This window comes from Ogataea philodendri, assembly GCF_020536065.1.
Source record: "Ogataea philodendri strain CBS6075 chromosome Unknown scaffold2, whole genome shotgun sequence".
NCBI classification, from domain to species: Eukaryota; Fungi; Ascomycota; class Pichiomycetes; order Pichiales; family Pichiaceae; genus Ogataea; species Ogataea philodendri.
This window is the reverse complement of record NW_025764020.1, coordinates 439,977-465,200: the sequence shown is the minus strand read 5'-3', so window position 1 is coordinate 465,200 and position 25,224 is coordinate 439,977. Positions and strand designations below refer to the sequence as shown.

The 25,224-nt window shown below is 43.1% G+C and overlaps 23 protein-coding genes across 23 annotated transcripts; 11 read left to right on the top strand and 12 right to left on the bottom strand.

The window, feature by feature from the left end:
* Positions 1–130: 130 nt before the first annotated feature.
* Positions 131–1,384, bottom strand: OGAPHI_003961 (uncharacterized protein; the record flags this gene model as incomplete). The annotated part of the gene is made up of 1 exon (XM_046204988.1): positions 131–1,384. One exon carries the CDS (start codon positions 1,382–1,384, stop codon positions 131–133), a length of 1,254 nt encoding a protein of 417 aa, XP_046060977.1.
* On the top strand, positions 825–1,457 carry OGAPHI_003960 (uncharacterized protein; the record flags this gene model as incomplete). The annotated part of the gene is made up of 2 exons (XM_046204987.1): positions 825–835; positions 905–1,457. The coding sequence occupies 2 exons, from the start codon at positions 825–827 to the stop codon at positions 1,455–1,457; spliced, it is 564 nt and encodes a 187-aa protein (XP_046060976.1).
* A 42-nt stretch (positions 1,458–1,499) lies between these two features.
* Positions 1,500–1,823, top strand: OGAPHI_003959 (uncharacterized protein; the record flags this gene model as incomplete). Its single annotated transcript, XM_046204986.1, has 1 exon — positions 1,500–1,823. The coding sequence occupies one exon, from the start codon at positions 1,500–1,502 to the stop codon at positions 1,821–1,823; it is 324 nt and encodes a 107-aa protein (XP_046060975.1).
* A 162-nt stretch (positions 1,824–1,985) lies between these two features.
* Positions 1,986–3,347, top strand: OGAPHI_003958 (uncharacterized protein; the record flags this gene model as incomplete). Its single annotated transcript, XM_046204985.1, has 1 exon — positions 1,986–3,347. One exon carries the CDS (start codon positions 1,986–1,988, stop codon positions 3,345–3,347), a length of 1,362 nt encoding a protein of 453 aa, XP_046060974.1.
* Positions 3,348–3,353: 6 nt separating this feature from the next.
* On the bottom strand, positions 3,354–3,635 carry OGAPHI_003957 (uncharacterized protein; the record flags this gene model as incomplete). The annotated part of the gene is made up of 1 exon (XM_046204983.1): positions 3,354–3,635. One exon carries the CDS (start codon positions 3,633–3,635, stop codon positions 3,354–3,356), a length of 282 nt encoding a protein of 93 aa, XP_046060973.1.
* Positions 3,636–4,256: 621 nt separating this feature from the next.
* OGAPHI_003956 (uncharacterized protein) lies at positions 4,257–5,297 on the top strand (the record flags this gene model as incomplete). The annotated part of the gene is made up of 1 exon (XM_046204982.1): positions 4,257–5,297. One exon carries the CDS (start codon positions 4,257–4,259, stop codon positions 5,295–5,297), a length of 1,041 nt encoding a protein of 346 aa, XP_046060972.1.
* OGAPHI_003955 (uncharacterized protein) lies at positions 5,294–6,589 on the bottom strand (the record flags this gene model as incomplete). The annotated part of the gene is made up of 1 exon (XM_046204981.1): positions 5,294–6,589. One exon carries the CDS (start codon positions 6,587–6,589, stop codon positions 5,294–5,296), a length of 1,296 nt encoding a protein of 431 aa, XP_046060971.1.
* A 192-nt stretch (positions 6,590–6,781) lies between these two features.
* On the top strand, positions 6,782–7,111 carry OGAPHI_003954 (uncharacterized protein; the record flags this gene model as incomplete). Its single annotated transcript, XM_046204980.1, has 1 exon — positions 6,782–7,111. One exon carries the CDS (start codon positions 6,782–6,784, stop codon positions 7,109–7,111), a length of 330 nt encoding a protein of 109 aa, XP_046060970.1.
* A 21-nt stretch (positions 7,112–7,132) lies between these two features.
* On the bottom strand, positions 7,133–7,933 carry OGAPHI_003953 (uncharacterized protein; the record flags this gene model as incomplete). Its single annotated transcript, XM_046204979.1, has 1 exon — positions 7,133–7,933. The coding sequence occupies one exon, from the start codon at positions 7,931–7,933 to the stop codon at positions 7,133–7,135; it is 801 nt and encodes a 266-aa protein (XP_046060969.1).
* Positions 7,934–8,225: 292 nt separating this feature from the next.
* Positions 8,226–8,783, top strand: OGAPHI_003952 (uncharacterized protein; the record flags this gene model as incomplete). The annotated part of the gene is made up of 1 exon (XM_046204978.1): positions 8,226–8,783. The coding sequence occupies one exon, from the start codon at positions 8,226–8,228 to the stop codon at positions 8,781–8,783; it is 558 nt and encodes a 185-aa protein (XP_046060968.1).
* Positions 8,283–9,806, bottom strand: OGAPHI_003951 (uncharacterized protein; the record flags this gene model as incomplete). The annotated part of the gene is made up of 2 exons (XM_046204977.1): positions 8,283–8,731; positions 8,861–9,806. 2 exons carry the CDS (start codon positions 9,804–9,806, stop codon positions 8,283–8,285), a joined length of 1,395 nt encoding a protein of 464 aa, XP_046060967.1.
* A 410-nt stretch (positions 9,807–10,216) lies between these two features.
* OGAPHI_003949 (uncharacterized protein) lies at positions 10,217–12,937 on the top strand (the record flags this gene model as incomplete). Its single annotated transcript, XM_046204975.1, has 1 exon — positions 10,217–12,937. One exon carries the CDS (start codon positions 10,217–10,219, stop codon positions 12,935–12,937), a length of 2,721 nt encoding a protein of 906 aa, XP_046060965.1.
* OGAPHI_003950 (uncharacterized protein) lies at positions 10,651–11,611 on the bottom strand (the record flags this gene model as incomplete). Its single annotated transcript, XM_046204976.1, has 2 exons — positions 10,651–10,967; positions 11,542–11,611. 2 exons carry the CDS (start codon positions 11,609–11,611, stop codon positions 10,651–10,653), a joined length of 387 nt encoding a protein of 128 aa, XP_046060966.1.
* A 13-nt stretch (positions 12,938–12,950) lies between the features above and the next one.
* OGAPHI_003948 (uncharacterized protein) lies at positions 12,951–13,847 on the bottom strand (the record flags this gene model as incomplete). Its single annotated transcript, XM_046204974.1, has 1 exon — positions 12,951–13,847. One exon carries the CDS (start codon positions 13,845–13,847, stop codon positions 12,951–12,953), a length of 897 nt encoding a protein of 298 aa, XP_046060964.1.
* Positions 13,848–13,986: 139 nt separating this feature from the next.
* Positions 13,987–14,829, top strand: OGAPHI_003947 (uncharacterized protein; the record flags this gene model as incomplete). The annotated part of the gene is made up of 1 exon (XM_046204972.1): positions 13,987–14,829. The coding sequence occupies one exon, from the start codon at positions 13,987–13,989 to the stop codon at positions 14,827–14,829; it is 843 nt and encodes a 280-aa protein (XP_046060963.1).
* Positions 14,830–14,914: 85 nt separating this feature from the next.
* Positions 14,915–16,171, top strand: OGAPHI_003946 (uncharacterized protein; the record flags this gene model as incomplete). The annotated part of the gene is made up of 1 exon (XM_046204971.1): positions 14,915–16,171. The coding sequence occupies one exon, from the start codon at positions 14,915–14,917 to the stop codon at positions 16,169–16,171; it is 1,257 nt and encodes a 418-aa protein (XP_046060962.1).
* Positions 16,172–16,195: 24 nt separating this feature from the next.
* OGAPHI_003945 (uncharacterized protein) lies at positions 16,196–16,765 on the bottom strand (the record flags this gene model as incomplete). Its single annotated transcript, XM_046204970.1, has 1 exon — positions 16,196–16,765. One exon carries the CDS (start codon positions 16,763–16,765, stop codon positions 16,196–16,198), a length of 570 nt encoding a protein of 189 aa, XP_046060961.1.
* Positions 16,766–16,939: 174 nt separating this feature from the next.
* Positions 16,940–17,425, bottom strand: OGAPHI_003944 (uncharacterized protein; the record flags this gene model as incomplete). The annotated part of the gene is made up of 1 exon (XM_046204969.1): positions 16,940–17,425. One exon carries the CDS (start codon positions 17,423–17,425, stop codon positions 16,940–16,942), a length of 486 nt encoding a protein of 161 aa, XP_046060960.1.
* A 165-nt stretch (positions 17,426–17,590) lies between these two features.
* On the bottom strand, positions 17,591–19,774 carry OGAPHI_003943 (uncharacterized protein; the record flags this gene model as incomplete). The annotated part of the gene is made up of 1 exon (XM_046204968.1): positions 17,591–19,774. The coding sequence occupies one exon, from the start codon at positions 19,772–19,774 to the stop codon at positions 17,591–17,593; it is 2,184 nt and encodes a 727-aa protein (XP_046060959.1).
* A 615-nt stretch (positions 19,775–20,389) lies between these two features.
* Positions 20,390–22,015, bottom strand: OGAPHI_003941 (uncharacterized protein; the record flags this gene model as incomplete). Its single annotated transcript, XM_046204966.1, has 1 exon — positions 20,390–22,015. The coding sequence occupies one exon, from the start codon at positions 22,013–22,015 to the stop codon at positions 20,390–20,392; it is 1,626 nt and encodes a 541-aa protein (XP_046060957.1).
* Positions 20,496–21,970, top strand: OGAPHI_003942 (uncharacterized protein; the record flags this gene model as incomplete). Its single annotated transcript, XM_046204967.1, has 3 exons — positions 20,496–20,635; positions 20,773–21,281; positions 21,342–21,970. 3 exons carry the CDS (start codon positions 20,496–20,498, stop codon positions 21,968–21,970), a joined length of 1,278 nt encoding a protein of 425 aa, XP_046060958.1.
* Positions 22,016–22,373: 358 nt separating the features above from the next.
* On the top strand, positions 22,374–24,146 carry OGAPHI_003940 (uncharacterized protein; the record flags this gene model as incomplete). Its single annotated transcript, XM_046204965.1, has 2 exons — positions 22,374–23,111; positions 23,406–24,146. The coding sequence occupies 2 exons, from the start codon at positions 22,374–22,376 to the stop codon at positions 24,144–24,146; spliced, it is 1,479 nt and encodes a 492-aa protein (XP_046060956.1).
* Positions 24,147–24,191: 45 nt separating this feature from the next.
* On the bottom strand, positions 24,192–25,181 carry OGAPHI_003939 (uncharacterized protein; the record flags this gene model as incomplete). The annotated part of the gene is made up of 1 exon (XM_046204964.1): positions 24,192–25,181. The coding sequence occupies one exon, from the start codon at positions 25,179–25,181 to the stop codon at positions 24,192–24,194; it is 990 nt and encodes a 329-aa protein (XP_046060955.1).
* Positions 25,182–25,224: the final 43 nt, after the last annotated feature.

Sequence of the window (25,224 nt, the reverse complement as noted above, 5' to 3'; positions counted from 1 at the left end):
GACCGTTGGAGATCTCAATTGTCCAGCCAATGTGGTTGTCACCCTCGGGCCAAGTAAAAGTCGAAACATTAGAAAGAATACGAAATTTTCAGATCATAAATTAGTTTTCAATCAATTTTGATTACATAATCTACTGTGCTTCCTTCTCTCTCTCCTGTTGAAGCTGCTCCTTCAATTCTTGTTTTTGCTGGTAAAACTTCTGGAGAACCTGAGGTGGTGGCACTCTCTTACCCTTTCTCGACTGAGTAGATTCGATGACAGTTTGGAGATGAGTGATCTGAGCAGACCATCCAGACAGCTTGGTAGAAATAAATTCCCAGTCCTCTTTACTCACGGAATTCAATTTGGACACCTTGTGGATGTAGAACAGTTCCTTGTCTTGATCAAGTCTTCCGGAAATGAGTCCAGACTTGATGCACTTGATTAAGAACTCTTCCACTTGGTCCAAAGGAACATGCAACTCGTTAGAAATCTCTGTGTATGAAAGTTGACTCTTCTTGGATGCGATTCTAGTCACAGCAGCCAATTTGAGTTTGTTGCTGAGGTTTTCTGAATCGATGTTGTATGACGAAAGGCTTTTGCTGAGAGAAGCGTACTCCTGCAAATTTGAATCTTTGTAGGTCGAGAGCAAGCTGTAGAGCACAGGGTCTTGCTGCAATGGTTCGAAGTTGATGGAATCCAGACCGATGTATGCTGGAGAGTTGAAGCATAGCACAAGGAACCGCGAGTATTCGGAGGAAGAAAGGGAAGAATTGCTTATTTGGACCAACTCCTTGAATAATTGAACGGCTTGTGAATCTTTTTGATCCTTGAACAATAACTCGATGGTTTGCAAGTAAATTTCTTGAACATCAGAACTCGAAGCACCACATTCAAGTAACCACACTTTCAAGTACTGAGCTAGCGGACCAGCCACGTTAGAAAGAGAATGCGTGGAAACTGTGGAAATAATCGTTTTGAGGACGGCAACTCTCAAAGAAGATTGGGAAGGAATAAAGTTGAACAGGTTCGAAAGAGCCGAAACCAGGGAGCTCACTCTGATCTGGGATCTTTCCTTAGAGAGCACATCGTCAGGAACCACAGGTATTTTTTGTAATTGTGTTAAAACTGGCTCTAATTGTTGCTCCAATGACACGTCCAATTCACTTCTAAGGATATCTATAAGATGGAGGAGAAGGTTGAAAGTAGGCTCAAAAGCTGTGTCGCTCAATTTGGCAAGATCTTGGCTTGATTCCAGCACTTTTGTGAGCAACTCTTGTTTGTTTTCTTGGTCGGCTAAAGCTTCGAAACTAGCCTTGTATTCTGTTTTGAGTTCTAAGTCTAGTGCAGCGGCATACTCCACAGCACACTCGCCCACAAATCTTTCAGAAACGATAGTGAACATGGTGTTTGAAAGAAAAGGTTTACAGGTCTTGATGGTTGAGATGTATGCACTGAAAAATTTTTTATGGTGTTGAATGTTACCCGGAACTTTTCTATACATTAACATCTTATCGAATATGACAAAGGATACCAATGAGCTGCTTCCGTCAGCCCAGTTCGAGGGTCCGGTTTCCAAGTCATTCGCGATTGACCCTTCCTCGTCACACTCGACTCACGGAAGAACCAATGGGCCGTCAGACTATGTTCTTGCTGCCGGAGCAGTGGATAGGGATGCCCCTACAGAAGCAGGAGATTCTCAGATCGGACGGCTTCGCGCATATGTCACCACGTTGCAGGACGAAGTCAACGAGTTTTTGACTGCTCGCATGAAGGGAGGCCAGGAAAAAGATGTGCAAGACGAGTACGAGGACGAGGACGAGGATGCCGAAGAAGAGGAATGATATTAATCTACGAAGGAACTCACATGACATTACACCTGAAGTCCCCGCTACCCAGTGTTCGCATGGTTGCAGACGAATTATATACGGGGTGCCTATGACAAAATCCGTTGCAACCTAATAATGACTGATATTTTATTTGTAATCTAATATTTCTATGCTTTTATGAGAGCGTTTTCAACATTAAACCGTTTGCGAAATGTCAGTTCGCGAGGTCTTGTGAAGCTTGATCGCAAGTTCCTGAAGATCGTGGGTCCCGACTCGGCCAAGTTTCTGAATGGACTCCTGACTACGAAGATGGTTCCCTCTTTTGAAAAAAAGAACCTAACGACCATCTCCAACAGTGATCTACAAGACCAGGAAAACTCAAAAGCACTCAAGTTATCACAATCACAAATGGAAACGGAAAACTGGGGTATTCTTCATGAAGATGAAACATTTGATTCTACCGAACCGGAACGACTGGGGATACGAAGAGATGGACGGTACTCAATGCTTCTCAACTCAAGAGGGAGAGTGCTTTCAGATTTGTTTGTTTATCCTACGCCGTATGTTGCTAAAGAACTTGAAGGGCCGTCCACCAATGGCCCCGAGTATTTGCTTGAACTAGGCCCGAAGAACTTTGGTCAAATACAGATGATGCTCAAGTTACATAAGCTCCGAGCAAAAATCAACATTTCGGTTGCAAAATACAATTCGTGGTTTTATTACGACCATTCAAGCGACTTCGATGAGTTCTTCAATGTCCTACAGTCAAAGTACCTCAACAATGGAATTTCAAAGTCCCCAGAGTCTGCGGCAGACGCAGCTAGTCAGGTATCAAAAGAATTGATCCATCAAAAAATATTAGATGCAACCAGTCTTTCACAATTGGAGGGCTTTGCCGTTGATGATAGAGCACCTGGTTTTGGACTAAAATTCGTTCTGCCTGAAGATGCCGAGTTGACGAGTTTGAATGACGTGCTGGTCGATCCTTCAGAGTATAATACTTTAAGAATCCTAGCTGGAATCTCAGAAGCTTCCGATTTCGTTTCCGATACTTTACCATTTGAAAATAACCTCGACTATATGAATGGTATCAATTTTAACAAGGGATGTTATGTGGGACAAGAATTAACAATTAGAACCTACCACTCCGGAGTGATCAGAAAACGTGTGATGCCTTTTCAAATATTCAGAATTGGCGATCCGATCACAAACGAAATGATACCTACTGATGACGACTATGGACTGAGCCATCAGGATAAATTACAAATCATCAAGCCTCCATCAGCAGATACTGAAGAGGATGCGCAGCCATCCAATCCGTTTGGGTCCAAAATGCGCAAGGACACAAAAATTGGCGAAATTATCAAACTGGATAAAAATATTGGACTTGCAGTGGTGTATGTCGATAAGATTGATGATAGTAGCGCAGCTGGGGCCAATGAATTCCCTCTTGTCTCCAAAGAAAAGGATATCAACGGCAAATTCGTTGCCAAAGTTTATAGACCAGACTGGTGGCCCCAGGATGACGAAGATATTTAGTGATCGTTACTCTTTCAAATCTTCTGGAATGTCTAATCCTTGTTGTTGGGCCACCCTCAACAACTTTTGGTTTTCTTCTCGTAGTTGACGAATGTAATTGGATGTCTTCGTTAACACAGCATATTCCGACCTACTTTCGGATTCTGTGAGATCGGGAACCACTTTGACCAGACTATCAAAAGTAGATCTGATCTGATCTCGTCTCTTGTTTTCTGATCTGATATGGTGCAGCTTCTTCTCTTCCTCCGATAACTGTTTGAATGCTGCCTTTTTATCGGGAGATGACATTTGATTATTCGCTGAGATTTTTTTGATTTATTTTATGTGTTGCTTTCCTGATTCAAAAAGGAGAGCTCCCACGTCACCTTGATTGTGTCATGTAGTTTCGCCTCAATGATAGTAATGGAGAAATAAGGATGCCATCAACTAGATATAACACTGGTAAGATTTCGAGTTATCTGCATTGAATGATCCTTACCATGCGCTCCTCAACCTACACAGCCAAAAGAGGAAATTAGTTTTAGAATTAAGCGCCAGAAATCTGGCGATTTTGATGGTTGCCATGGTGACAATTCATTTCCCAGTTGGGAACTGTGGACCGTTCGGAACCAATAATTCGTTGTAAAGTATACTAATCGGAAAGCAGTTGCCAACACTCATTGTAGTACATATTAATGATCATGCCGGGATTCACTAAACTACCCTACATCATGTTCAGTAACAACACTATAGATTGGGTAGCTTCTTGTCGTACCTTCAGTAGAGAACTCGGTGTCTCGAGACCACCAAGGAAAACATCCCTCGAAAATTTCCAGTCCCACTTTCGATCCCACATCATAAGCATACGGGCCAGCGCATCTCTGCACAGACAGGCTCTAAAATTATCTCATTCCAAGTATTCGCTGTACCATGTCATTCAAGTTCAAATCACTGGAATTCCCCATTGCCACTACTTTCTTTCTGAGTTTGACGACAATCTTGTCACTACTGAAATTCATCACTAGTTTGCAAACTTACAATGGCATAAAAGCGGAACATCCTGAAGTGTCCTTTTCAGAGATCATTGTTCCAATCCTACAACTGGTGCCAAGCCAATCGATCTTTTATCCATGGACATTTGTGACCGAGTCGTTTGTGGAATGGTCAATTCTCACATATGCTCTGTCAGTGGTGGTTCTTTATTTCGGTATCAATTTTCTTGAAAAGCATTGGAACGTCAATAACGAATCTAGAGTCTTTTCAGAGACTGTCTACTTTATTATAATTGTTGCGACAGTTACCAACATTACCACTGTTCTCATTGAGATCACTGTTCACATGCTCTCACTCTCATCATCTGAGCTGACTGTTCCTTTGAAAAATGGCATTTTCTCACTTATCATGAGTTTTGTAGTTGTGCTTAAACAGCTCACTCCTGAGCACAATGTTAAGGTGTTCAAGACATTTTCCATTCGTTTAAGACAGCTGCCTTTTATTGTGCTCTCAGCAACGTTGTTTGTGTCGATCGTCACAAGATCTTTAAAACCGGTGGTTCCTATGTTCAATAATTTCTACGTGAGTTGGTTCTATTTGCGTTATTATCAAATAAATACCATCAATGACTTGCTTCCTTCGAATTCATCAAGATCGACAGTCAGAGGAGACGCATCAGACACTTTCGCATTTATCCAGTTCTTCCCGGTTGCGGCTCACCGTGTGCTGAAACCAATTTCCCGCACGACTTACCACACAGCAGCTCTTATCGGACTGATAAGACCATTTAATGACGATGACATTGAATCTGGAAATTTGAGAACTATCAAGCGTCTCAATACCGCGTCCACCACTGTCACAAGCGAAATCGCTGATCGTAGACGGCAGGTTGCTCTGCAGGTGTTGGGAGAAAGAGTCAATGCCAATACCAATGCTAGACCCGATCTCCCAGAAACTCCTGAACAAACACAAAATTAGTTTGTACCCTGTTGTTTCTTCCAGTATGAGTCCAACACCAATTCGCACGTATGATGGACATCACAACCCTTGAAGTTAACAACGAAATCATCCTCCTGATAAAATAAGGTGTCATCTTCTTCTTCGGCCACATTGGAGCTATGTAATGAACAAATCGTTCTTCCAGGAACAATGGTAGTTTTGCTTAAAATGACTGGGTGCCATTGTAGTATGTGAGTCAATGCATCCTTTTCATCGCTGGTGAAACTTGAGTATTTCCGTAACAAAGGATCTGTCCAAAACTCTAATGCTCCTTTACCGTAGATGTCGTTTTTGACAATGAAAGAGTCGGTGTTGATGCCATCTTTGGTTTGTGTGATCACAATCTGCATGTCCTCTGCCTTAACTTTTCTGTACGTCTTGATGGCACCATTTGGAAGAACAATTGGTTGATCACGCATCATTATTGGTTCCAAAGACTTCGGCTCCAACAGATACGAATACAATTCAATATCGTGTCTCATAATGAATGCATTTTGGTCAAGGTACCAGAAATACTTTGCATGTGGAAAAGCATGCATGGCTGCTCGTAATATGAAAAGCTTGGCCCAGTTTCTTTCGTTATTGTATTCTTGCAGGGTTGGTGTAAATTCTTGTATCCATCTGACATATAATCCATACCCATTAGCATGCGCGTAATCAACTCTGTTTTGGACGATCTTGGTTAGGTGGCTCTGTTCAAACTTCTCGAAGTCTACTCCTGTCACTAACACTATTTCAGGAGATTTCTTTCCACTTGAAGGTCTGAACACTTTACGACCATGTTCCTTGAATGCTTTGAGAGATTGGTCTAATGGATCTTCAGAGCTCGATTTGTCCTTGATCTCATTGAAATCGTTCAAGTCATCATCATCAGAATAAAAGTAGAGTTTTTCCTGTGGATTGTCGGGATTGACTTTGTTCTTGAACAGTCTGTCCAACGTCAATTCTCTCAATAAAGGGGCATGTTCAATTGGAGGGAAAATATACTTTGAGCCCACACTGATCTCGTTTTTATAAATTCCATGGTTATCTTGTAGAGTCTGAAGTGCCTCCTGGTTGGTTAGATGACCGAAATTGTGTTTAACTTTTGATGAAGAGAACAACCAGTTCACTATGTAGTTACCAATTATCAGTATTAAAATTGCTTGGATCGCAGTTCTTTTGTTGCTGTAGTCTTTGAATCTACTTCTCAAAGCAGAAGGTATTGGTAGTAAAGGTTTATTCTTTCCCTTAGGTCTCAGGTCCGACCTTCTGGGGATTCCTAAATGCATTTTGAAATAAGGTTTATGTGTGATTTGTCTTGTATAATTAGTTTTTTGAGGTTATGTGCCCAGCAGCATATATTTAACGAATATCGAAAAGTTTTGGATCAAGCTATCACTGTCATCATGTCTGTTCCTCCTGAAGCGCTCCAGAAAGTAAGTAACGGCTAATAATTAACTAACAAATAGCTCCTTTTGGAGATGGAGACACAACTCAACGAAAAACAAGAAGAATTGAACGTCACCAACGTTGTTTTAGCGCGTTTGGCTCAACAAAACAGAGTGCTGGAGCTTCAAATCCAAGAGATCAAGAATTCGGGCAATGAGAAAGTGTGGGAAAGCTGTGGTAAGGCATTCCTTGGAACGCCAGTCAAGGATTATGAAACCAAATTGAACCAGCAAATTAAAGACAATAAAGATTCAGTTAACAGTCTCGAGAAGAAGAAGCATTACCTCGAGACTACTGTGAAGACGACATTTGACAATATGAGCAAGTTTTTGGGTCCGGCACCTTCCTCCAGTACCGCATAAAAGATTAATTAATTATATACATTACACCGCACTGTATCCGCCTCTGTTTCCACTACTGAACAATTTGCTTCCAATCTCGCGCAAGAATTCTGGCAGTTTCGACAGGGTTTCAATGATGGACTCAATCAGCTCATTCAAGAACTCGTGAGAGCTTCCCATTCTGTTTGTGTTGATCCATGCTTGTGCAATTATGTATGTGGCCATCATTATCACTAGCAAAATAAATAACCATGTGAAAAATCCCCACGAGTTGGAGTCGTCACTTTTTGGCGACTTCTCCTTTCCATCCTTAGGTGGCTGTTGTGATGACTTGCAAGCATACTTTGATTCAAATGTGAATTTGGCCGTTGAATAGTCAAACGACACCAGTTTCAAATTATCTTTGGTATCCTCGGTTCCGCAGATGAACTCGATTTCGGTATCTAATGACAAAGCTCCCCAGTTTGCTCCTTGTAATTTGACGGTGATTGAGCTCGAATTGTCTTCAAATTGAGGATTCAACTTGTTAGAGAAGGCAAACACCTCAGTGACAAGTGGGTCGCGGTCGGGAAGCGTAATCTGGGTCAGTCCACAAACCTGAGAGTCCTTGGAACACTCAGGCACATCCAAATCATTTTTGGAGTCTTTCGAGCTTGGGTCGTAGATATTAACATACCAGGATAACTTCTTGGTAGATGGAGGAGTTTCCTCTGTCTTGTCAACTTGATGAACACCTGCCAATTGTTTGATATCGGGATACTCAGCAAAATGAGAATCCGATATGTCGATGGCTGCGGTCAATCGGACCAGCAAAAACAGTACTGTATAGATCTGCTTAAACATATCAGATGCGAAGTATATATTTATACAATATATATTTGTCAAATAGCCCTAATTTTGGGCGTAATGTTACACCTTTGCACCACGATGAGGACAATAATGTAACCTCTTTTTTCTACGGGAGCCATTTTCTCGCTTCCGGATATTCTGAAGAGTGAAAGCAATTTTTACTCACGTGACTTTTAATCGGGTTTGCAAATTTGTTACGCCCCAGATTTTTCAGGCCGTGCTGGGAAAATTTTACACAGGTAGCGAGAAAAAAGACAACTTCAACTGGTCTATACACATTTAAAAAATGGCTAGATACGCAGCAACTCCAGCTAACCCAGCCAAGTCTGCTTCGGCAAGAGGATCATACTTGAGAGTGTCCTTCAAGAACACCAGAGAAACCGCCCAAGCTATCAAGGGATGGAAACTCGAGAAAGCCAAACAATACTTGGACCAAGTTTTGGACCACCAAAGAGCCATTCCATTCAGAAGATTCAACGGATCTATTGGTAGAACTGCTCAAGGAAAAGAGTTTGGTGTCACCAAGGCCAGATGGCCAGCCAAGAGTGTCAAATTCGTCCAAAGTTTGCTTGTGAACGCTGAATCCAACGCTGAGGCCAAGGGTCTTGACACTTCTAAACTTGTCATCTCCAACATCCAAGTCAACCAGGCTCCAAAACAAAGAAGAAGAACTTTCAGAGCACACGGTAGAATCAACGCTTACCAATCTTCTCCATCCCACATCGAGCTCATCTTGACCGAGGAGGATGCTGTTGTTGAGAAGGCCAAGGATGATAAGAAAGTCAGATTGAACTCTAGACAAAAGGGAAGACTTGCTTCTCAAAAGAGATTGACTGCTGCTTAGGTAGTTAGATTATTCAATATACTAATTGAGAGTTGACGAGATTTGCTATGTAGTACTATCTGTTTTCGCTTTCTTACGAGGAAGGTTGTCAGGTGTTTCTTCCCACTCGACGGATTCCAGCCCTTTCCCGGAAACCAGCTGACTTTGTAGGCGTTCGTATCGTGAAATAAATCTCGATCTGGTCAAGACTTCAAATTGGATATATTTGTACAGGTCTGGATTGTCAGAATTAGTCCGTAGTCCGATGAACAGTTTGATCAGATCATCCAACTTTAGTTTTCCGCAATGCACAGCATCTTCTTCAATAGCAAGGTCACCCAAGCTGCAACATTTGAGAATCAACTCCTGGTCGTTTCTAAATTTTTGCTTCTCGCGTACCCGAGAAAAGAACAAGCTCAAGGATAAGTCGAAGATATCTTCATCGAAAAGAACTGATAATTCTTGGAAGTCGGCTTCCTCTGGAACAGCAGGCTGAACCAGCTTGAAAACTTCTGTTCCGAGGTCGATGTATATGGGCAGCGAATCGGGAACGTTTGTATTCTCTTCGTTTGTCTCTTCCAAAAGGTCGTCTCCCTCTCCGACTTCCTCTTCCTCGTCTGCTTCTTCACCTTCTTCACCTTCTTCTTTCGTCGCATTATTCGTTTGATCCAATTGTTCCAGCTCATCGTGCTCCTGACTTTCCTCATCCGTCAACCCCACCACCTCATCCTTCTCTTCCGTATAATCTTCAACCTCATCCTTTGCTTGTTCTTCTGTTTCCTCCAACACATCCTCATTTCCTTCGTCTTCCAACTCCACCTCGTCGCTCTCGTACTCAAGCTCACTCTCGCCATCCTCAATTGTTTCCTCCACGCTATCCTTGTGTTGCCCTTGCTCAGACACAGTTGCCGCGATTGGCTGTTCCATGTCGTCATCCAGCAAAGACCCCACGCTTTCCAATTCTATATCAGCTTCTTCAACACTCACCTCGTTTTCGGGATCCAAGTGGATTTCATCCCGTGATTCTATAACTTCCACATCCATCTACAAGATAAAGAAATTATAATTTATTCTGGGAAATTATTTATCCCATGCTCTTGCACAAGGTTATTGTGTGTTCTCCTGGTACATGATTAGGTTCTCCTCTTTATTTTTAATGCTGTAGATGAGAAATTGGGTCACATTTGGGTTGCTGTTTGAATTCTGACTTGGTTTTCAGCTGATCGTCATTCACCTCCAAAATTAACTACCATTAATTTGTAAATACTCAAGTAAATGTCTTTGTTACATTCTGTGTTCTTCCAACATGCTTGTCTCTGGTATATGCAAGATCATCCCACAATCATTATCTGTTTGATGGTGCTCTATTTCAATAATCTACCTGTGTGGATCGCCTCCTTAAATTACACCCTACACCTCAAAAAAAGGGAAACAAGGATAATAAACATAACAAAATGAAGGATATCAGAGATCTGTTAAAATGCAAACCCAACCACTCTCCAAACACTAATAGGAGATCTCCTTCTCCATCACACGAGAATCTATTCCAAAGTACCAAGAACCCCCCCAGTTACCCAATTATTAGCACCTCAGAGGTGGGTGAAAGATATACCCCCATTTTCAAGTTCACCCACTTTAACCGGATGCAATCAAAGGCATTTCCTTCATTATTTCAAACTGCCGACAATTGTGTGATTAGTAGTCCGACTGGGTCAGGAAAGACAGTCCTATTCGAAATGGCTATCATCAAGCTCCTCTCAACAAGTGCAAAAGCAAAAGTCTTGTATCTTGCACCATTGAAAGCACTCTGCACAGAAAGACTGTCTGATTGGAAATCTAGACTTGAACCACATGGGATTTCGGTAAGTCTTCTTACCGGAGACTCTAGCTACCATGATTTCCTGAAAGCAAAATTCAGCAACATTATTATATCCACGCCTGAAAAGTGGGATGTTCTTACTAGATCTGAGAACGACACAATGGCGAGGTCCGTGGAACTTTTGTTGGTAGACGAAATCCATACAATCAAAGAGCCAAGAGGAGCAACTCTTGAAGCTGTTATAGCGCGGATGAAGACTTTGGTAGCCAATCTCCGTATCGTTTCCCTATCTGCCACCGTTCCTAACATTGAAGATTTCTCCGCATGGCTCGCCAAACCAGGAGCAACCTCTGCAACAACTCTGAAGTTCAACAGCTCGTATCGGGCTGTCGCATTACAGAAAAAAGTATATGGCTACAAGAGTAGAGCCAATTCAAACGAATTCCAATTTGAAGCATATTTGAACTCGAAATTGGTGGAAATCATTAAAACGCATTCAAATCAAAAGCCAGTTCTTGTGTTCTGCTCTACCCGGAACAGTGCCATTTCAACAGCAAAATTTCTAAGTTCAAAATCTGGTACATTTATACCCAGACCAGCTCCAATATGCGGTCGGTTTCAGCCAGGGCTTTCGGAACTGATCAACAGCGGAGTTGCATATCACCATGGCGGGCTCACGTTGGAAGAAAGACGCACAATTGAGTCATGCTTCCTATCTGGAACTGTTAGAGTCATATGTTGCACTTCAACACTTGCTGCAGGGGTCAATTTACCGGCTTATCTGGTAGTCATCAAAGGAACAAACGTGTGGACGAACGGATCACTTAAAGAGTACTCAGAGCTTGAAATCTTACAAATGATGGGACGTGCAGGTAGGCCACAGTTTGGGAAAGAAGGATCTTGTGTGATAATGACAAAACTGGATCAGAAGCTCAAATACGAGGGATTGGTGAACGGAACCGAAGAGGTTGAAAGCCAACTGCTCCATAAATTGGATGAATTCTTGGTAGCAGGCGTGTCTCTTGGTCATATTACGAATGCAGCATCAGCTATCAACTGGATCAAAAGTACATTCTTCTATCACCGTTATATTCGAAATCCTTATGCATATTCAGAAGTCATCAAATTCAAATTGTACAAGTCAACAGAGTCTCTGCTTGAGTCGTTCTTGCGTAGCAAAATGAGAGAATTATGGAATAGCAGGATGATCGATATCAGAGACAAAGATTTTGTCTGCACATTATATGGAACTACAATGATGAAGTATTATCTGAATCCAAAGAGTATCAGAGAACTGATGAAGGATGCTAATCTTGACGTGGAGCAGCTGATTGACAAAATTTCTGAATCACCTGAATTTGAAGAAATCGAGCTCAAATCCATGGAAAAGCAATTATTCAAGCTAATTAACCTGCAACCGAATATCAGATTCAAAACCAAGGCCAAGCCAGAGACTTCTGCGGATAAAATCAAGATTCTTCTTCAGGCTGAACCAAGCGGAACTGAGATTTCCAATTTTCAAGGATCAAAAACTTTAGCCCCAGGATTCAATTGCGACAAAGTCATTGTCGCAAAAAAATCCCATCGACTCCTGCAAGCTGCTATCGCCATATATCAAGAAAATAAAGACCTATCGTCTTTGGAATCGGCTCTCTACTTAGAAAGATGTCTGACTTCCAAAGCATGGGAGTCAACATATCTCGAGTTGCGGCAAATTGAAGGAGTTGGTCTTGGGGGAGCTCAAAAGCTTAAAGAAAATGGGATCGATAATCTGTCTCAGGCCTCAAGACTTTCCAGAGAGCAATTCAGTCAACTGAAAATCCGAAATGCAGAAAAGGTTTTTCAGAGCATCAAGAGTTTCCCTGATATTATACTTCAATCCGCCGGAGCATGCATTGCAGTTAATGGACAGCAGATTCAAGAGAGCATAAAAATTAGCGTTTTGACAAAGAATACCGGCTATGAGCGATCTTCTTTGATTTACTTGCTTATCAAGAATATGACATCAAACAATTTGATAGAGCTTCGGACTTTTTCAACCAAATACTGTAAGAAGATTGAATACGACTTACAGACGAAAGCTAAACGAAACGACATCATCCAGATTACAGCTTCATTTAATGACCACGTCGGATCCACCAAGACCACATCGATCGTCTGTACAGAAACAGAAGAAGATTCAGGGTTTTCAGATGATGATGAGTTAGAAATTATGTTAATGCAACGTGAAAAGCGGAGACATGAAGGGGATATATGCGGAACATCAAAGAAATCAAAACGTGACACCTCACAGACAATTGAGGAGGACTTGTTCACCGATGTTAGCAACAACAACATTTCGTTCACCAGTGTTTAGATCACTAAATGGATCATTTGAAATACTTTTGAGCAATGAACCTCAAATGGTCCTCATCAATTCTCATGTGAAAATCGTCAATTGAAAGGAAATCGATCTTCTGCTGCTCGTAAAGAGTCTTCAATCCGATGAGATCGTTTTGGAAAGAACTCGTCTCATTGAAAGGTATCAGCTCATTAGTAACCGGATCCAAATCGAAATACCAAGCGGTTTCTTTCGGCACAACCATATCATCTTGAGAAAACAAGATAAGAACTAATTTTTCCAATTTGGTCAAATTGTCAACATAATCCAAGTTCTTTATGAACTCGTTGTTCACAAATTTGAGGAACGCTGAATTCTCAATGTACGCCTCAAAGTTGTACACATCTCGGAAATACTGAGCTTGCACAACAGTACGTTGTATGTTGTCTTTATAAATTTGCTTTTTGAGGAACTCGTTTCTCTGGTTGCATAGCCAGTTACCTTCTGCACAGGGCGGGAGGTCTGTCACACCGTTGTGTGGCGAACCGTATGTGACCAGTGTTTTCACCGGAAGCCCACAAAGCTCAATGGCAGAACGTAAAAATAGTCCTCCTTGGGAGAATCCGACTGCGTCATATCCATTTTGAAGCTCAGGAATGGAATTCAATTGATCACAAACGTCTAATACTTGGGTATTCAAATCCCCAATTATCGAAGCTCTCTGATCTTTTGCCTCATCAATATCCAAATAAACAGAGTGCACAAAAACTCCCGGGATCTCTTCCTTGAAAACCTGCTCAGCTCGCCTTATACCTGTTGAATTGTACGTATCACCCATTCCATGCCACAACACTATGCTTTTGGGGCGATCGATAGTTAGTGAATTATATTCTGAAATGGAACCTGCCACAGATAACAGCTCGGTGAGACGATTGAGAACATGCATTGTTGAGAATCAAAAATCTGGGACCAGGACACAACGCCTTTTTCCGGGCTTATTTGAATATTATTTTCTGGGGTCCCAGCTTTTCTTATGCTGACGTTAAAAAAAAAAAATTTAGAAAAATATTTGTTCAAGATAAGATATGACATCGAAGTCGAGTCGTGACCAGTGGGATTTAGCTGTTCTTGATGAGAATCTCAGATCTCGAGCTATAAGATCTTTGAAAGCTTTGAAAGCTCATATAGGCGAAGAAGGAGATCACCATGAGCCAATATATGTGATCATTGACACTGAAAAACCTACTGCTCCTGACTTGGATCTTGTTCCTCGCATAATTCCTTTGCCACATGGGTTGAACCGGCCGGAGGACTTGAAGATCATGCTTGTTACGAAAGATCCAGTTTCAACTTATAAACCATTCCTCGAGGAAAAAGGATCTGCAACTGAAGATACTTTCAGCGAAATAGTGAGCATGAAGAAACTCAAGAGTTTTGCATCCAATCCCAAACAGATCAAAAAGGTGTTTCATGAATACGACATGTTGATCACAGACCATAGACTGCATCGACTTTTACCATCTCTGATTGGCAAATCACAGTTCTACAAAAACAATAAGAAGCTTCCCTTGATGATACAGATGGCCAAACCTTCTCCAGACGCTGAGCTAACGAAATCCAAGAAATCTACCAAAATGAAAGATGACAGAGTGGATCCCGACTATGTTCAGCGACAGATCAAAGCTATTGCTAAAGGAACCACGTTTGTTCCATCCACGGGTACATGTTTATCAATCATTATCGGCTACAGCGACTTCAAACTGCGTCAGTTGATTGAAAATTTGGACTTCATTCTGGCATATTTGACATTGGCCAAGTTCAAGCCTATTGGAGGCATTCTCAAGAGAGGAATGGCAGACATCAAGGACTTGCATCTTAAAACCAGCGAAAGTACCAGTTTACCTGTTATGGAGAAAACTCCAAAATAAGGCAGTGCCAAGCCAGATAATAACTCGACTTTTATTTTTTCATCACGCTTGGCAACAAGGAACAGGAAATACTTGGTCATAAATCATGGGTGTGTCAATGAGATGGGTGACACTGGTGCTCTTGTTTTCTTTCCTTATACAGGTATGGAGGCTCAGTGTTCATGCAGACATCGACTTGCGAAAGATACACCAAGACTCACTTGAAGTGATTAAAAATAGACAGGATCCGATTAGGAATCGTTTACAGCTTGCCAAGCTGAAGCCAGCAACTAATTCTTACGTGCACGGTGTTTTCCCCAAGCCTGTATCAAATCCAAAACTTGAAAACGCAACTATTTTGATGCTCTGCCGAAATTGGGAGCTTTCAGGGGTGCTCAAATCAATGCGATCATTGGAGGATAGATTCAATAAGGACTATCATTACACATGGACTTTCCTGAACGATGTGCCTTTCACAGACAAGTTCATAGAGGCCACGACTCAAATGGCCAGTGGCCCAACACAATACGGTTTGGTGCCTGCGGAGGATTGGAATGTTCCTGCGTATGTCAACGAAACGAAGATGGATGAGTGCTTGATTGATTTTGAGAACAGAGACGTTATTTATGGCGGGTCCAGATCATACAGAAATATGTGTCACTTTAACTCTGGGTTTTTCTTCAAGCAAGAGTTGGTACAACAGTACGATTATTACTTTAGGGTGGAGCCCGAAGTTGAGTATTTCTGCGATTTCCAAATGGACCCGTTCCGCTTGCTACGAGAGAATAAGAAGAAGTATGGATTTGTGATGACGCTTTTAGAGTACGAGAACACGATTCCTTCGCTTTGGAACGCTGTGGAAGATTTCATGAACCTGCACCCCGAGTACATTCATCCCGATTCACTTTTCGACTTTGTAACCAACGACGAACCAATTGGTACCGGCAGGCTTGTCGTGGAACACAACTCGTCGTACAACCTTGCACATTTCTGGTCGAATTTCGAGATTGGGGATCTGAATTTCTTCCGGTCAGAGGCATACGAGTCATATTTTGATCATCTGAGTCGCACTGGCGGGTTCCATTACGAGAGATGGGGAGATGCTCCCGTTCACTCCATCGCCGTTGCGCTTCTCATGAACCAATCGGAGATCCATCATTTCGAGGACATTGGGTACACTCACGCTCCTTTTGCTACGTGTCCAACGTCACAGAGCATCATCTACGGCAAAAGATGTGTTTGTTCAGAGGCGTGCAAGGAGGACAACTTCAACGTGCACCCACACAGCTGTCTTCCTCGGTATTGGAAGTACAACGGTAAGAGATTTCTGCGAGAATATTACCATGAAGAAGATTATATCTAAAATACATTTGCATTCATCCGATTCCTATGAGAAAGTGGTTTCGAGTCTATTGAGCTCATCGAGAATTCTCTGTAGATCCACCTCGTCTTTTTTGTCGTTTAGACTAGGTATTAACGTAACGGCTTCGTCGATATCTTCGCAAGCAAGAGATCCGAGCTGGGCTGCCTCGAAAGGATGTAAAGCGCTGTTTTCTGTGCTCTTGAGTAGTCCCTCGGCAGCAGTACAGGTCTCTGTGTCTTTGAAACGAGCAAACGTGGACAGGTAGTCCAGAGTCTTGCGCAAAACCTCATTTGCTCCTGGAGCCGTGGCCATTCTTGCGAGCGTTTCGTCGTCGGCGTCCTCCGCGGAAAGCCCAAAGTCCTGCTCGTTAAACTTCTGCACGGTGGCCATTCTCTCCTTCAAGGCCGCTCTGATCAAAATACGGGCCTCAGAAACGTTCAGGGCCATGAGTTTTGTGTCGTTGCCATAGTTGTCCAGCTGGTTGAGCTGGAATTCTGGACCAAGCTTGAGCTCAGCAGCGTTTTCCTCGTCCTCCTGGAGAGTCGAGCGGGCCTTTCTTCTTCTGCTGGCGACCGTGGACGTGGAGATGTTCATGATTAAAAGAGTAATAACTTTTCAGTTATTTGGAGAAAATAACTGCTAAAAAAAGTCGTGCACAGAAACCCAACTAATTGGAGATATCATCATATTGACTATAAATACAAGGCGAAAATGCAGTCATACCACGTCTCTACGGGTCACAATGGATAGGTGCGACCTAGGGAAAGCCTAAGCTCCGAGCGGAGCAGGAGCAGCCTGCTCGGGAAGCGGCATGGCCACTGGTTTGTTGGCCCAGGCCATGTATCTTTGGAACATCATACCAACACCTTCAAACACTGCAAGCACACAGGCACACGTCACAGCACTGTTGAAGGTGTGTCTTGGACCACCTCTGATGGCCAACGAACCACCAACGCAGAAACCAGCCAGGATGGCGTTCCAAGCATCCTCTCTCTTTCTCACAGCCTTGATGGAACAGTCGTAAAACGAGAACAGTCCACCCCACACACCGAAGTTACCTCCAACAACCGGTGCTCTGGCCTTGATGGCGGAAATAGCTCCGATTCTTCTCTCTCCGTATGGGGAATTTCTGAACCCCTTGATCCCGTGCCACACGCATCCACCAATGACACCCATGGAAAACGCTCCACCGAAATCACTCAAAATCACAATTGGACATGGATCTCTGGAATGGTCAGCTTCTGGAGTAGACATATTGTAGTAGTTGAATAATCGACCAAGTTTTAAAAATTTTCAGCTTCTTGTCGGACCCGCACACTTTTCCGTCGTCGCTGCAAATTATTTGAGCGGTCGATCGGCGTACTTGAATATAGAGGAAAGAGCTTTAAAAAAAGGGTGTGAATACATGTATACGAGAGCTTAGATATTACCAAAACTCTTGGACCGTGGCTTCTTAACCACCTCGGGATTCAAGCCTCCCAGGTTCGCGCTGTTAGAAACCCCCAGATTCTTCGACGGCGGGTTCCAAACCCCGGTAAACGGCTGCTCCGTGATAAATGGATGCAGAATAGCTTCGTGAGGAGTCCATCTCTCCAGCGGGTTCAGATTCAGAACACCGTGCAGGAAGTGCGACAGACATCTCCGCTGTGCCATCTCTTTATCCACCATCTGCTGGGTCATGTTCTTCTTCGGAAGCCGGTAGTTCATTATGATGTCTTGCAAATATCTCTGCTCAAAATAGTCCTTACCAGGTGTCTCATTAACATTGAACTCGCGGGAATACTGCTCCATGCTCTTCAGTTGGTATATGTGCTTGCCATTGGGCTGCTCGATCTTGTTCATGAAGTTCTTCGAGTTCTTGGCCATGTCAAGCATCCAGATCGGAGGCATCCCCAACATTTGTATTATTCTGTAAAGTTGGTTGTACTCTGACGATCCAGGAAATATCGGGAGTCCCAAAAACAGCTCTGCAATGATACATCCCAAAGACCACATGTCCACCGAACTGGAGTACGACAGACCCAGCATCACCTCTGGCGACCGGTAGAACCGCGACTGGATATAGGTGTAGAATATCTGTCTCTCGTGACATGCGGAACCAAAATCAATCACTTTCAGATCGGGCTTATCCAACGAGACAAGCGATATGTTTTCTGGTTTCAGATCACAGTGAATCAATCCTGCATCTTTCAGCACACAAAGAGCATCGAGCAGTTGCACAGACAGTTTTCGAATCAACTTGATGGTGAGTCCATTAAATTGATTTTGACGAATTAAATCGTACAGATTAGACGACAGTAGCTCGAACACCAAACACAAATGGTTCTTGTGAACAAACTTGTCCTGTAATCTGAGAAAGTGGTGTTTATCTTCGGGATCAATCTTCTTATTAAGATGTTCCAAGATATTGGCTTCCGTCAAAGATTGATTGAGATAAACAGGGGTAGACTTGACAACTTTGATGGCGACTATCTCTTGGGTTTTGAGGTCCTGACACTTGACCACCTGACCAAAAGTTCCTTGTCCCAGCAAATCCAAAACCATGTACTTTCTGTTCTCTTCGGTTCCCAGAACGTCATTAACATACAAAATGTAGTCACTATCCTCGTTGTCGTTGCCATTGTTAGACTTGGGCTGACTAGGTTTCGTCAAGACCCGTTTTGGATTCTTGGAAGACCGATAGTCAAACTCAGGCTTGCACATGGAGTATGTGACGGAAATTGATGTGGTTAGCGCTCGGAGAGGAGAGATAAACGTCTTTGAAGACGACGCTCTTCTGTATTTTGGTTTTGCATTAATGAGGGGTCTGAGGTTCGAAGCAGACTCAATTCTTCGGAACTTTGGAGCTGGAGAGTACAGTTGGTGACTTTCCGGATCATTGTCGACTCCTTTTGGGAAAGACGGTAGCGCCGTTTTTGGAGCTGGTTCACCTCGGGAAAAATATCCCGCTGCCACAGACTGTCTTCTGTAAAAGTCTCCTGGGCCGAACTGAGCATTTTGGTCGTAATTATCTATGGGAGGAGGGGCATTGATCCGGGATGGAGGAATGATTTGGTATTGAGGATGAACGGACGCCGAGTTCTCAAATGTTGTTGGAAGACCTTGAGAATACGGTCTTGTTGGGGTTTGCATTAGAAGGGGAGAGTAAGAGTCCTCTGGGCCCACCTGTGTGTTGAGAGGCGCGAGTCTGGGAATTGACTTCTGGCCAAACCAAGGGTTTCGGAAATGGTCGAGTGAATTTGTCTCGCTTTGGTGACGTTTCAAAGTTTGATTGATATCGACGTCGGTGGCTCGATACTGCGACGGAGTCATCGAAGGTGGCGGAATCTGACTCGTGGATGCATACGAGTTCAAACTAGGAGCAAGCGAGGGTAATGAAGGTAATCGTTGGTGGGACATAGACAGCCGAGAAGTCAAGCGGGGACTCTCACTTGAAGCATTGGTAACCGAAGACGACGATGGTTGCGAATTGGGCAGAGACATCTGTTGAAGACCAGTGAGTACATGCTGTTGAGAGTCCAGACTTGGTTGTTGCATTTGAAAGTTCCTTTTGAACAAATCCTGGGTCTCCACAACAGGTTCCTGGTTCTGATGATGATCCATGGTAGATTATACTGGTGTCCAAGACCAAGAACACAGCCCTTGTGGACAAGACAAGCGAAAATATTAGATCAAATGGGGAAAACTCGAGCCCAATCGAAGATTATGCAAGGATGTTTGGGGTCGCCTCTTGTCTTGCGCTAACGAATCTATCAAAAATTTAGCAGCCGGATTTTTGAATGACAGAGAACAGGGAAAAAAGGTGGCATACAACATCTGACAGCAGGTATTTTTAGTTACGGATCACCAATGTCGCCGCGGCAGAGAGGATCAGAAAAATGGCCATGTGCGTGAATTATCGCCACATTTAGCTGCTGGTGCAGATTTCGATCTGATAATACTGGTCTAAAGGCATATTTTTGCAGTGTTCAACAACACCATAGTCGTGCCCGACACAAACACATTTTTTTATATCGCCGACATGGCTGTAGCTTATCAAAGTGGCACTGGAGTAACAATGGAGTGGTTGCAAGACCGAGTCACTCGCCAACTGTATAAAGGGGAAAGGAAATCTCGCTACGGAATTAGATTCGATTCAACTAAAATCTGAAGTTCAAATATTATACTATGGATCCTTAATTGTGGTATCTGTCCACGGACAAATACAAATTATCGCACTTAGTTTGGAACTTTGGTACCGCTGACTCTGGCAAGCCTGGAAGCAGCTCTCAAACGTGCACCGAAGAAGTACAACACGTACACCAGGGCCACAACCAGCAAGGAGATGAAGGCCAGGGTAGCCATGGCCCACTTGGCACTCATATTCTCGAACATGGCAATACCCGCGTGGGCAAGGGCAGCAGCGATGGAGAAGGAAGGAATGGTGAAGGCAGCGATACCGGAGTTACTCAATCCGGCCTCGGAGTAACTGTCAATGATATAGTTCAACATGCCCAACCACAGCAATGGGTCAGCGATACCCAAAAGGAAACCGGCCATGATTGGAGACCAGTAGTTGACGTTACCACTGCAGGTGAAAGCGAACCAGAACAATGAGATAGGGAATCCCCAGACAGTGACAAGAGAAGTGAGGAATCTAGCTTCTGGTCTTGGAATACCTCCGTTTCTTTCTCTGTCACGTTTAAAGAGCCAGGTTTGGATAGGCACGAGGAACACCACGAGACCGGCACTCACCACAAAGTTCAAATACGTGAGCTCGGCGCCCATGGCGGTAAGGTTGTTGTTGTACACAAACACAGTAAAGATACCGTCAAGGTACAAGAACAGCAAACCGTAAGCGAAACCGTTGAACAAACCGAGGAAAATAACAATTGGCTCGGTGGTCATCATACGCAAAGCCATAATACAGATAAACTTGATTTCGCTGAGAGCACTGACCTTGTCCACAACAATAGTGGTGTTTGGGTCTTCGGCGTCTGTGACTTCGTGCAAAAAGTCTGGCTCTTTACCAGTGATGGTCTTGGCAAAGTACTTGAACTCTCTGACAAAGTATGGAGGAACAGACTTACCCTCGATGGCCATTCTTTCTGGAATAACGATTCTTGGCAAAGTTTCTGGCATGAACATTAAGCCAATAACGAAAGCAGCACCGATGATGATATTGATCAAGAACACCCACTTGAAGCCCAAGTTGACGTTCTCACCAATAGCCTCACCAATAACACCTCCAACGGAAGGACCAGCGTTGGCAGAGAAAACGAAAAGCGACATTGGCTGAGAAGCAACGTCAGAGTTTCCGAAGAGATCACCAATAGTACCAGCAACATTAGAAAGCGAGGTAGAACCACAGACACCAATGATGAACATGAAGATGGCGAGCATAGGCATGTTTTTAGGGTATGCACATCCAAAGTTGAAAATAACATACAACAGGATAGAAATGACATAAACCCATTTTCTACCTCCAATATCGGACAAAGGACCAAGGAAAGCTGGACCCACACCAGTTCCCAAGATGAACATGGACTGACCAAGGGCAGAGACCTGGGCGGTGGTACCAAATCTTTCTTGGACAATCCACTCGACAGCAACATAAGAAGTCGAAGTCATGTTGACATAGGCCTGCAAAAGACAGTAGATACAAACGATGAGGTACTTCTTCCAAACTGGCCAGTTGTATGGATGGTATGGGTTGTCCAGAGTGAAAAGGACCGAGGCCTCGACTGGGTCCTCAGTGATATCCTTGAGTTCAAGTCTCTTTTTCTCAGAGGTGATAGGAGAAATAGTCTGCTTCTCTGAAGCTTGACTGATCACCGCGTCATGTTGCGACTCTTCGGAAGACATTTCAAAGTTACAAGAAGTTTGCAAAGCTGAAATATTTATGGAGCCTTATCAAGATAAGATTTGTTTGCAGCTGGACTGTGCAACCGAAAATTTTTTCTAAGGCATCCGAAATCGTCTTATGCAAGTATAGCAGACGCCGCGGCATCATGAATAAGTCTGCACTCAGATAATAGAAATACCCTTGGCTCGCCGCGGCTTTTTGGGCGAAAAATCAAACGGGAGGCGTATTTGGTCTCTGCATAAGTGGTATTTCCGCAAACAAACTAATTGTCAATTGGGTGATAAGAATACGAGCCTCTCCACTCGGCACTGGCATTCCTTGAAAATCTTGCGTTCTGCACTAACACCTTAATACCGAATGTCCTCTCACAAATCGGACGTCAGATCGAATGTTTGGTCGGAGCTGATCAAAGTTGCGCTGCCGGACTCGAAATTCCACTTCAACTTCGCAGAGTTTATTGCGGACTTTCAGGGCTCTTCAAAAGCAACGAATTTTTTCAAGCAGGACGATTCTTATAGGTTATCCAAGGTTTTATTCATTACGCCTGATAATTGTTTGGAGCAGCTCAGATATGAGGCGTTGAAAGATGGCAAAACCGTTTTGATGACCACCTATGGGATATATAGAGGGTTTTGGTTGCTGGATCCTGCAAAGATCGACCCATCCAGGTATGAGTACGCCTCGACATTGGACGGCATGGAGAAGGTTGCTGAGCATCTTTCTTTGGAGAAAATGATCGAAATGCAGTTGAAGGTGGATGTAATGATAACAGGAACAGGCGCTATCAACAAGAAAGGCGTTCGTTTCGGAAAAGGTCATGGTTTTTTTGATTGCGAATGGGCAATGCTTTACACCATTGGAGTGATAAATAAGTCGACTCCTGCCGTCGCGTTTGTTCACGACTGTCAATTATTGGATCAGGAATTGAAACCAGAGGTGTTTGACACCGTTTGCGATATTGTTGTCACCAACAGCCAACTCTTGAAAGTTGAGCCTGTTCCTAAGCCGTACTGCGGTATCCTGTGGGACCTGCTCGATCCCAAAATGTACGATACCATTCCGCCATTGCAGGAGCTCAAGAAATTGGACCTGGCGGTTCCTGCATGATTAGATGTAATTAGATCCGTATCCCTGTTTACCGGGTGAAAAGGGGGAGAAATAATAAAAATTTAATTATTGTTTACTTTGTCTCCCATTTTCATGAAGAGTCTTCTAACAAACGAATCTGAACTTGATTTGGCAATTGTGAGTACAAACGCCAAAAATCTAACATTAGGCCATTTCAATAGTGAAAGCCAGGAAAACTACAAAGCTTTCCCTTAAACGTAGGTACATTCCATATGACATCTAACAATAGAATATGTATCAAAATTGAAACAAAAACTAAAGACTGGACCAGTCAAGAGGCTGACATACATACCAACTCTTGAGATTGACGACAAGTATAGGAAAACTATACAGAAAATTGGAGTTTCTTCAAATGGATCCTTCACCAAAAATTCCCCCATCATATCCCTAAATGGGTTGGATGTTAGATATATACTAGAGATCCTACAATATTTGATTGAAATTGACCATAATTCTACACTTCCCTTACAAAACTATCTTGTGAAGTTTATTAGACTTGCCCCTCTCACTTTGGAGTCACACATTCAACGTGGAAGACTGATTACACTAGTTCAAGAAATAATGCTTGTGAACTCAACTACCAAAAATTCAACAGTCCATTTTAAACTCCTAGTCAATGTCTACTGCTTTCTGGTGAAAGAGTGCACCGCTAAGATTTCTCTGAGAGTTCTGAACTTGATGACTCTCATCCAAGACTTCATCATGGCAGCACACGGATTATCAATAGGTAAAGATCCCTCAAGATATATGGAATTGGTGGCCGAACATCGATACAGATCGAACCAAAAAATCGAACAAGCCCTCTCCCTCCCAGTTGAGCAATTCCAGACTCTCTTATACTACTTGCTGAAACTCCTTGCCACAATCCTCCAACTAACAAACAATTCAGTCAAGAGGAAAATGAAGAACCAGTTTCTGGCGAAAAGAGAAAGACTGCAAGCATTTCTGATTCTCAACGGAAACATCGAACTTTTGAAACTACTGAAACAATGCAACGTTTAGATCTTCAATCATTCATCATGCAATATTATTAGGGTCTTGAGCGATTTATATAGTCTTGGCAACATTTCTCACTGGATCGAAATACGGATGCATCATACTTTCCTTGGCTGTCAATCTCTCGTTGTGGTCATATCGCAGGATCTTATCAATGAAATCCAGAAACTCGTCGCTCACCAAATGCTGGTTGTTCTGGTTGACATAACGAACCCATTGCCGTTTCAAATAGTGTCCCAAGTCCTCATACTGGGGACCCAAGGTCAAGTTATATTTTTTCAAATATTGGTACAGCCCGTCTGTACCTAAAACTCTAGCAATTTGAACCAATTGATCTGTGTTTGACTTGCCATGGAAAAATGGTTCTCGCTGGAACACTATCGAGGCAATTGTGGCCCCGAATGACCAAATGTCCAGAGAATAGTCATAATACCTAAAGTCAACTAGCAACTCCGGGCCTTTGAAATATCTGGAGGCAACCCGCACATTATACTCGCGACCAGCATGATAGAACTCTGCCAGTCCCCAGTCGATCAATCTCAGCTTCTTTTGATTGTGGTCAATCATTATATTATGAGGTTTAACGTCTCTGTGCATGATACCCATTGAATGAGCATAGTCCAACGCTTCAAGAACTTGAAACATATAATAGCGCACCTCTGTGTCGGAAAGGTGTGGATACAGTATACGGAACTCGATGTTGTCAACGTACTCAAACACCAATGCCGAGGTCTTTGAAATTGAATCTCTCACAACGTCCAATAGTTGAATAACCTGTGGACCTCCATTCAAATTTTGCAAGATTTTGATCTCACGCTTGATCTTCTTCCGCTTCACAGGCTTCAAAACCTTGATGACGACTTTCAAACCCGTCGGAAGACGGTATCCCTCGAAAACTTCACTGTACTTGCCCCTTCCAATTTTCTGGGTAACTTCGAAGTTGGACTGCGAACCCCACGAAATTGACAGGTTCTCATAGTTCCAATAAGACTGAGGCTTATTATCGTTCACGTCCGCGTACACCCGAGATATACTAGACATCGAATTCAACGGCACACAGTGCTTTTGCCTACAATTTATCCAG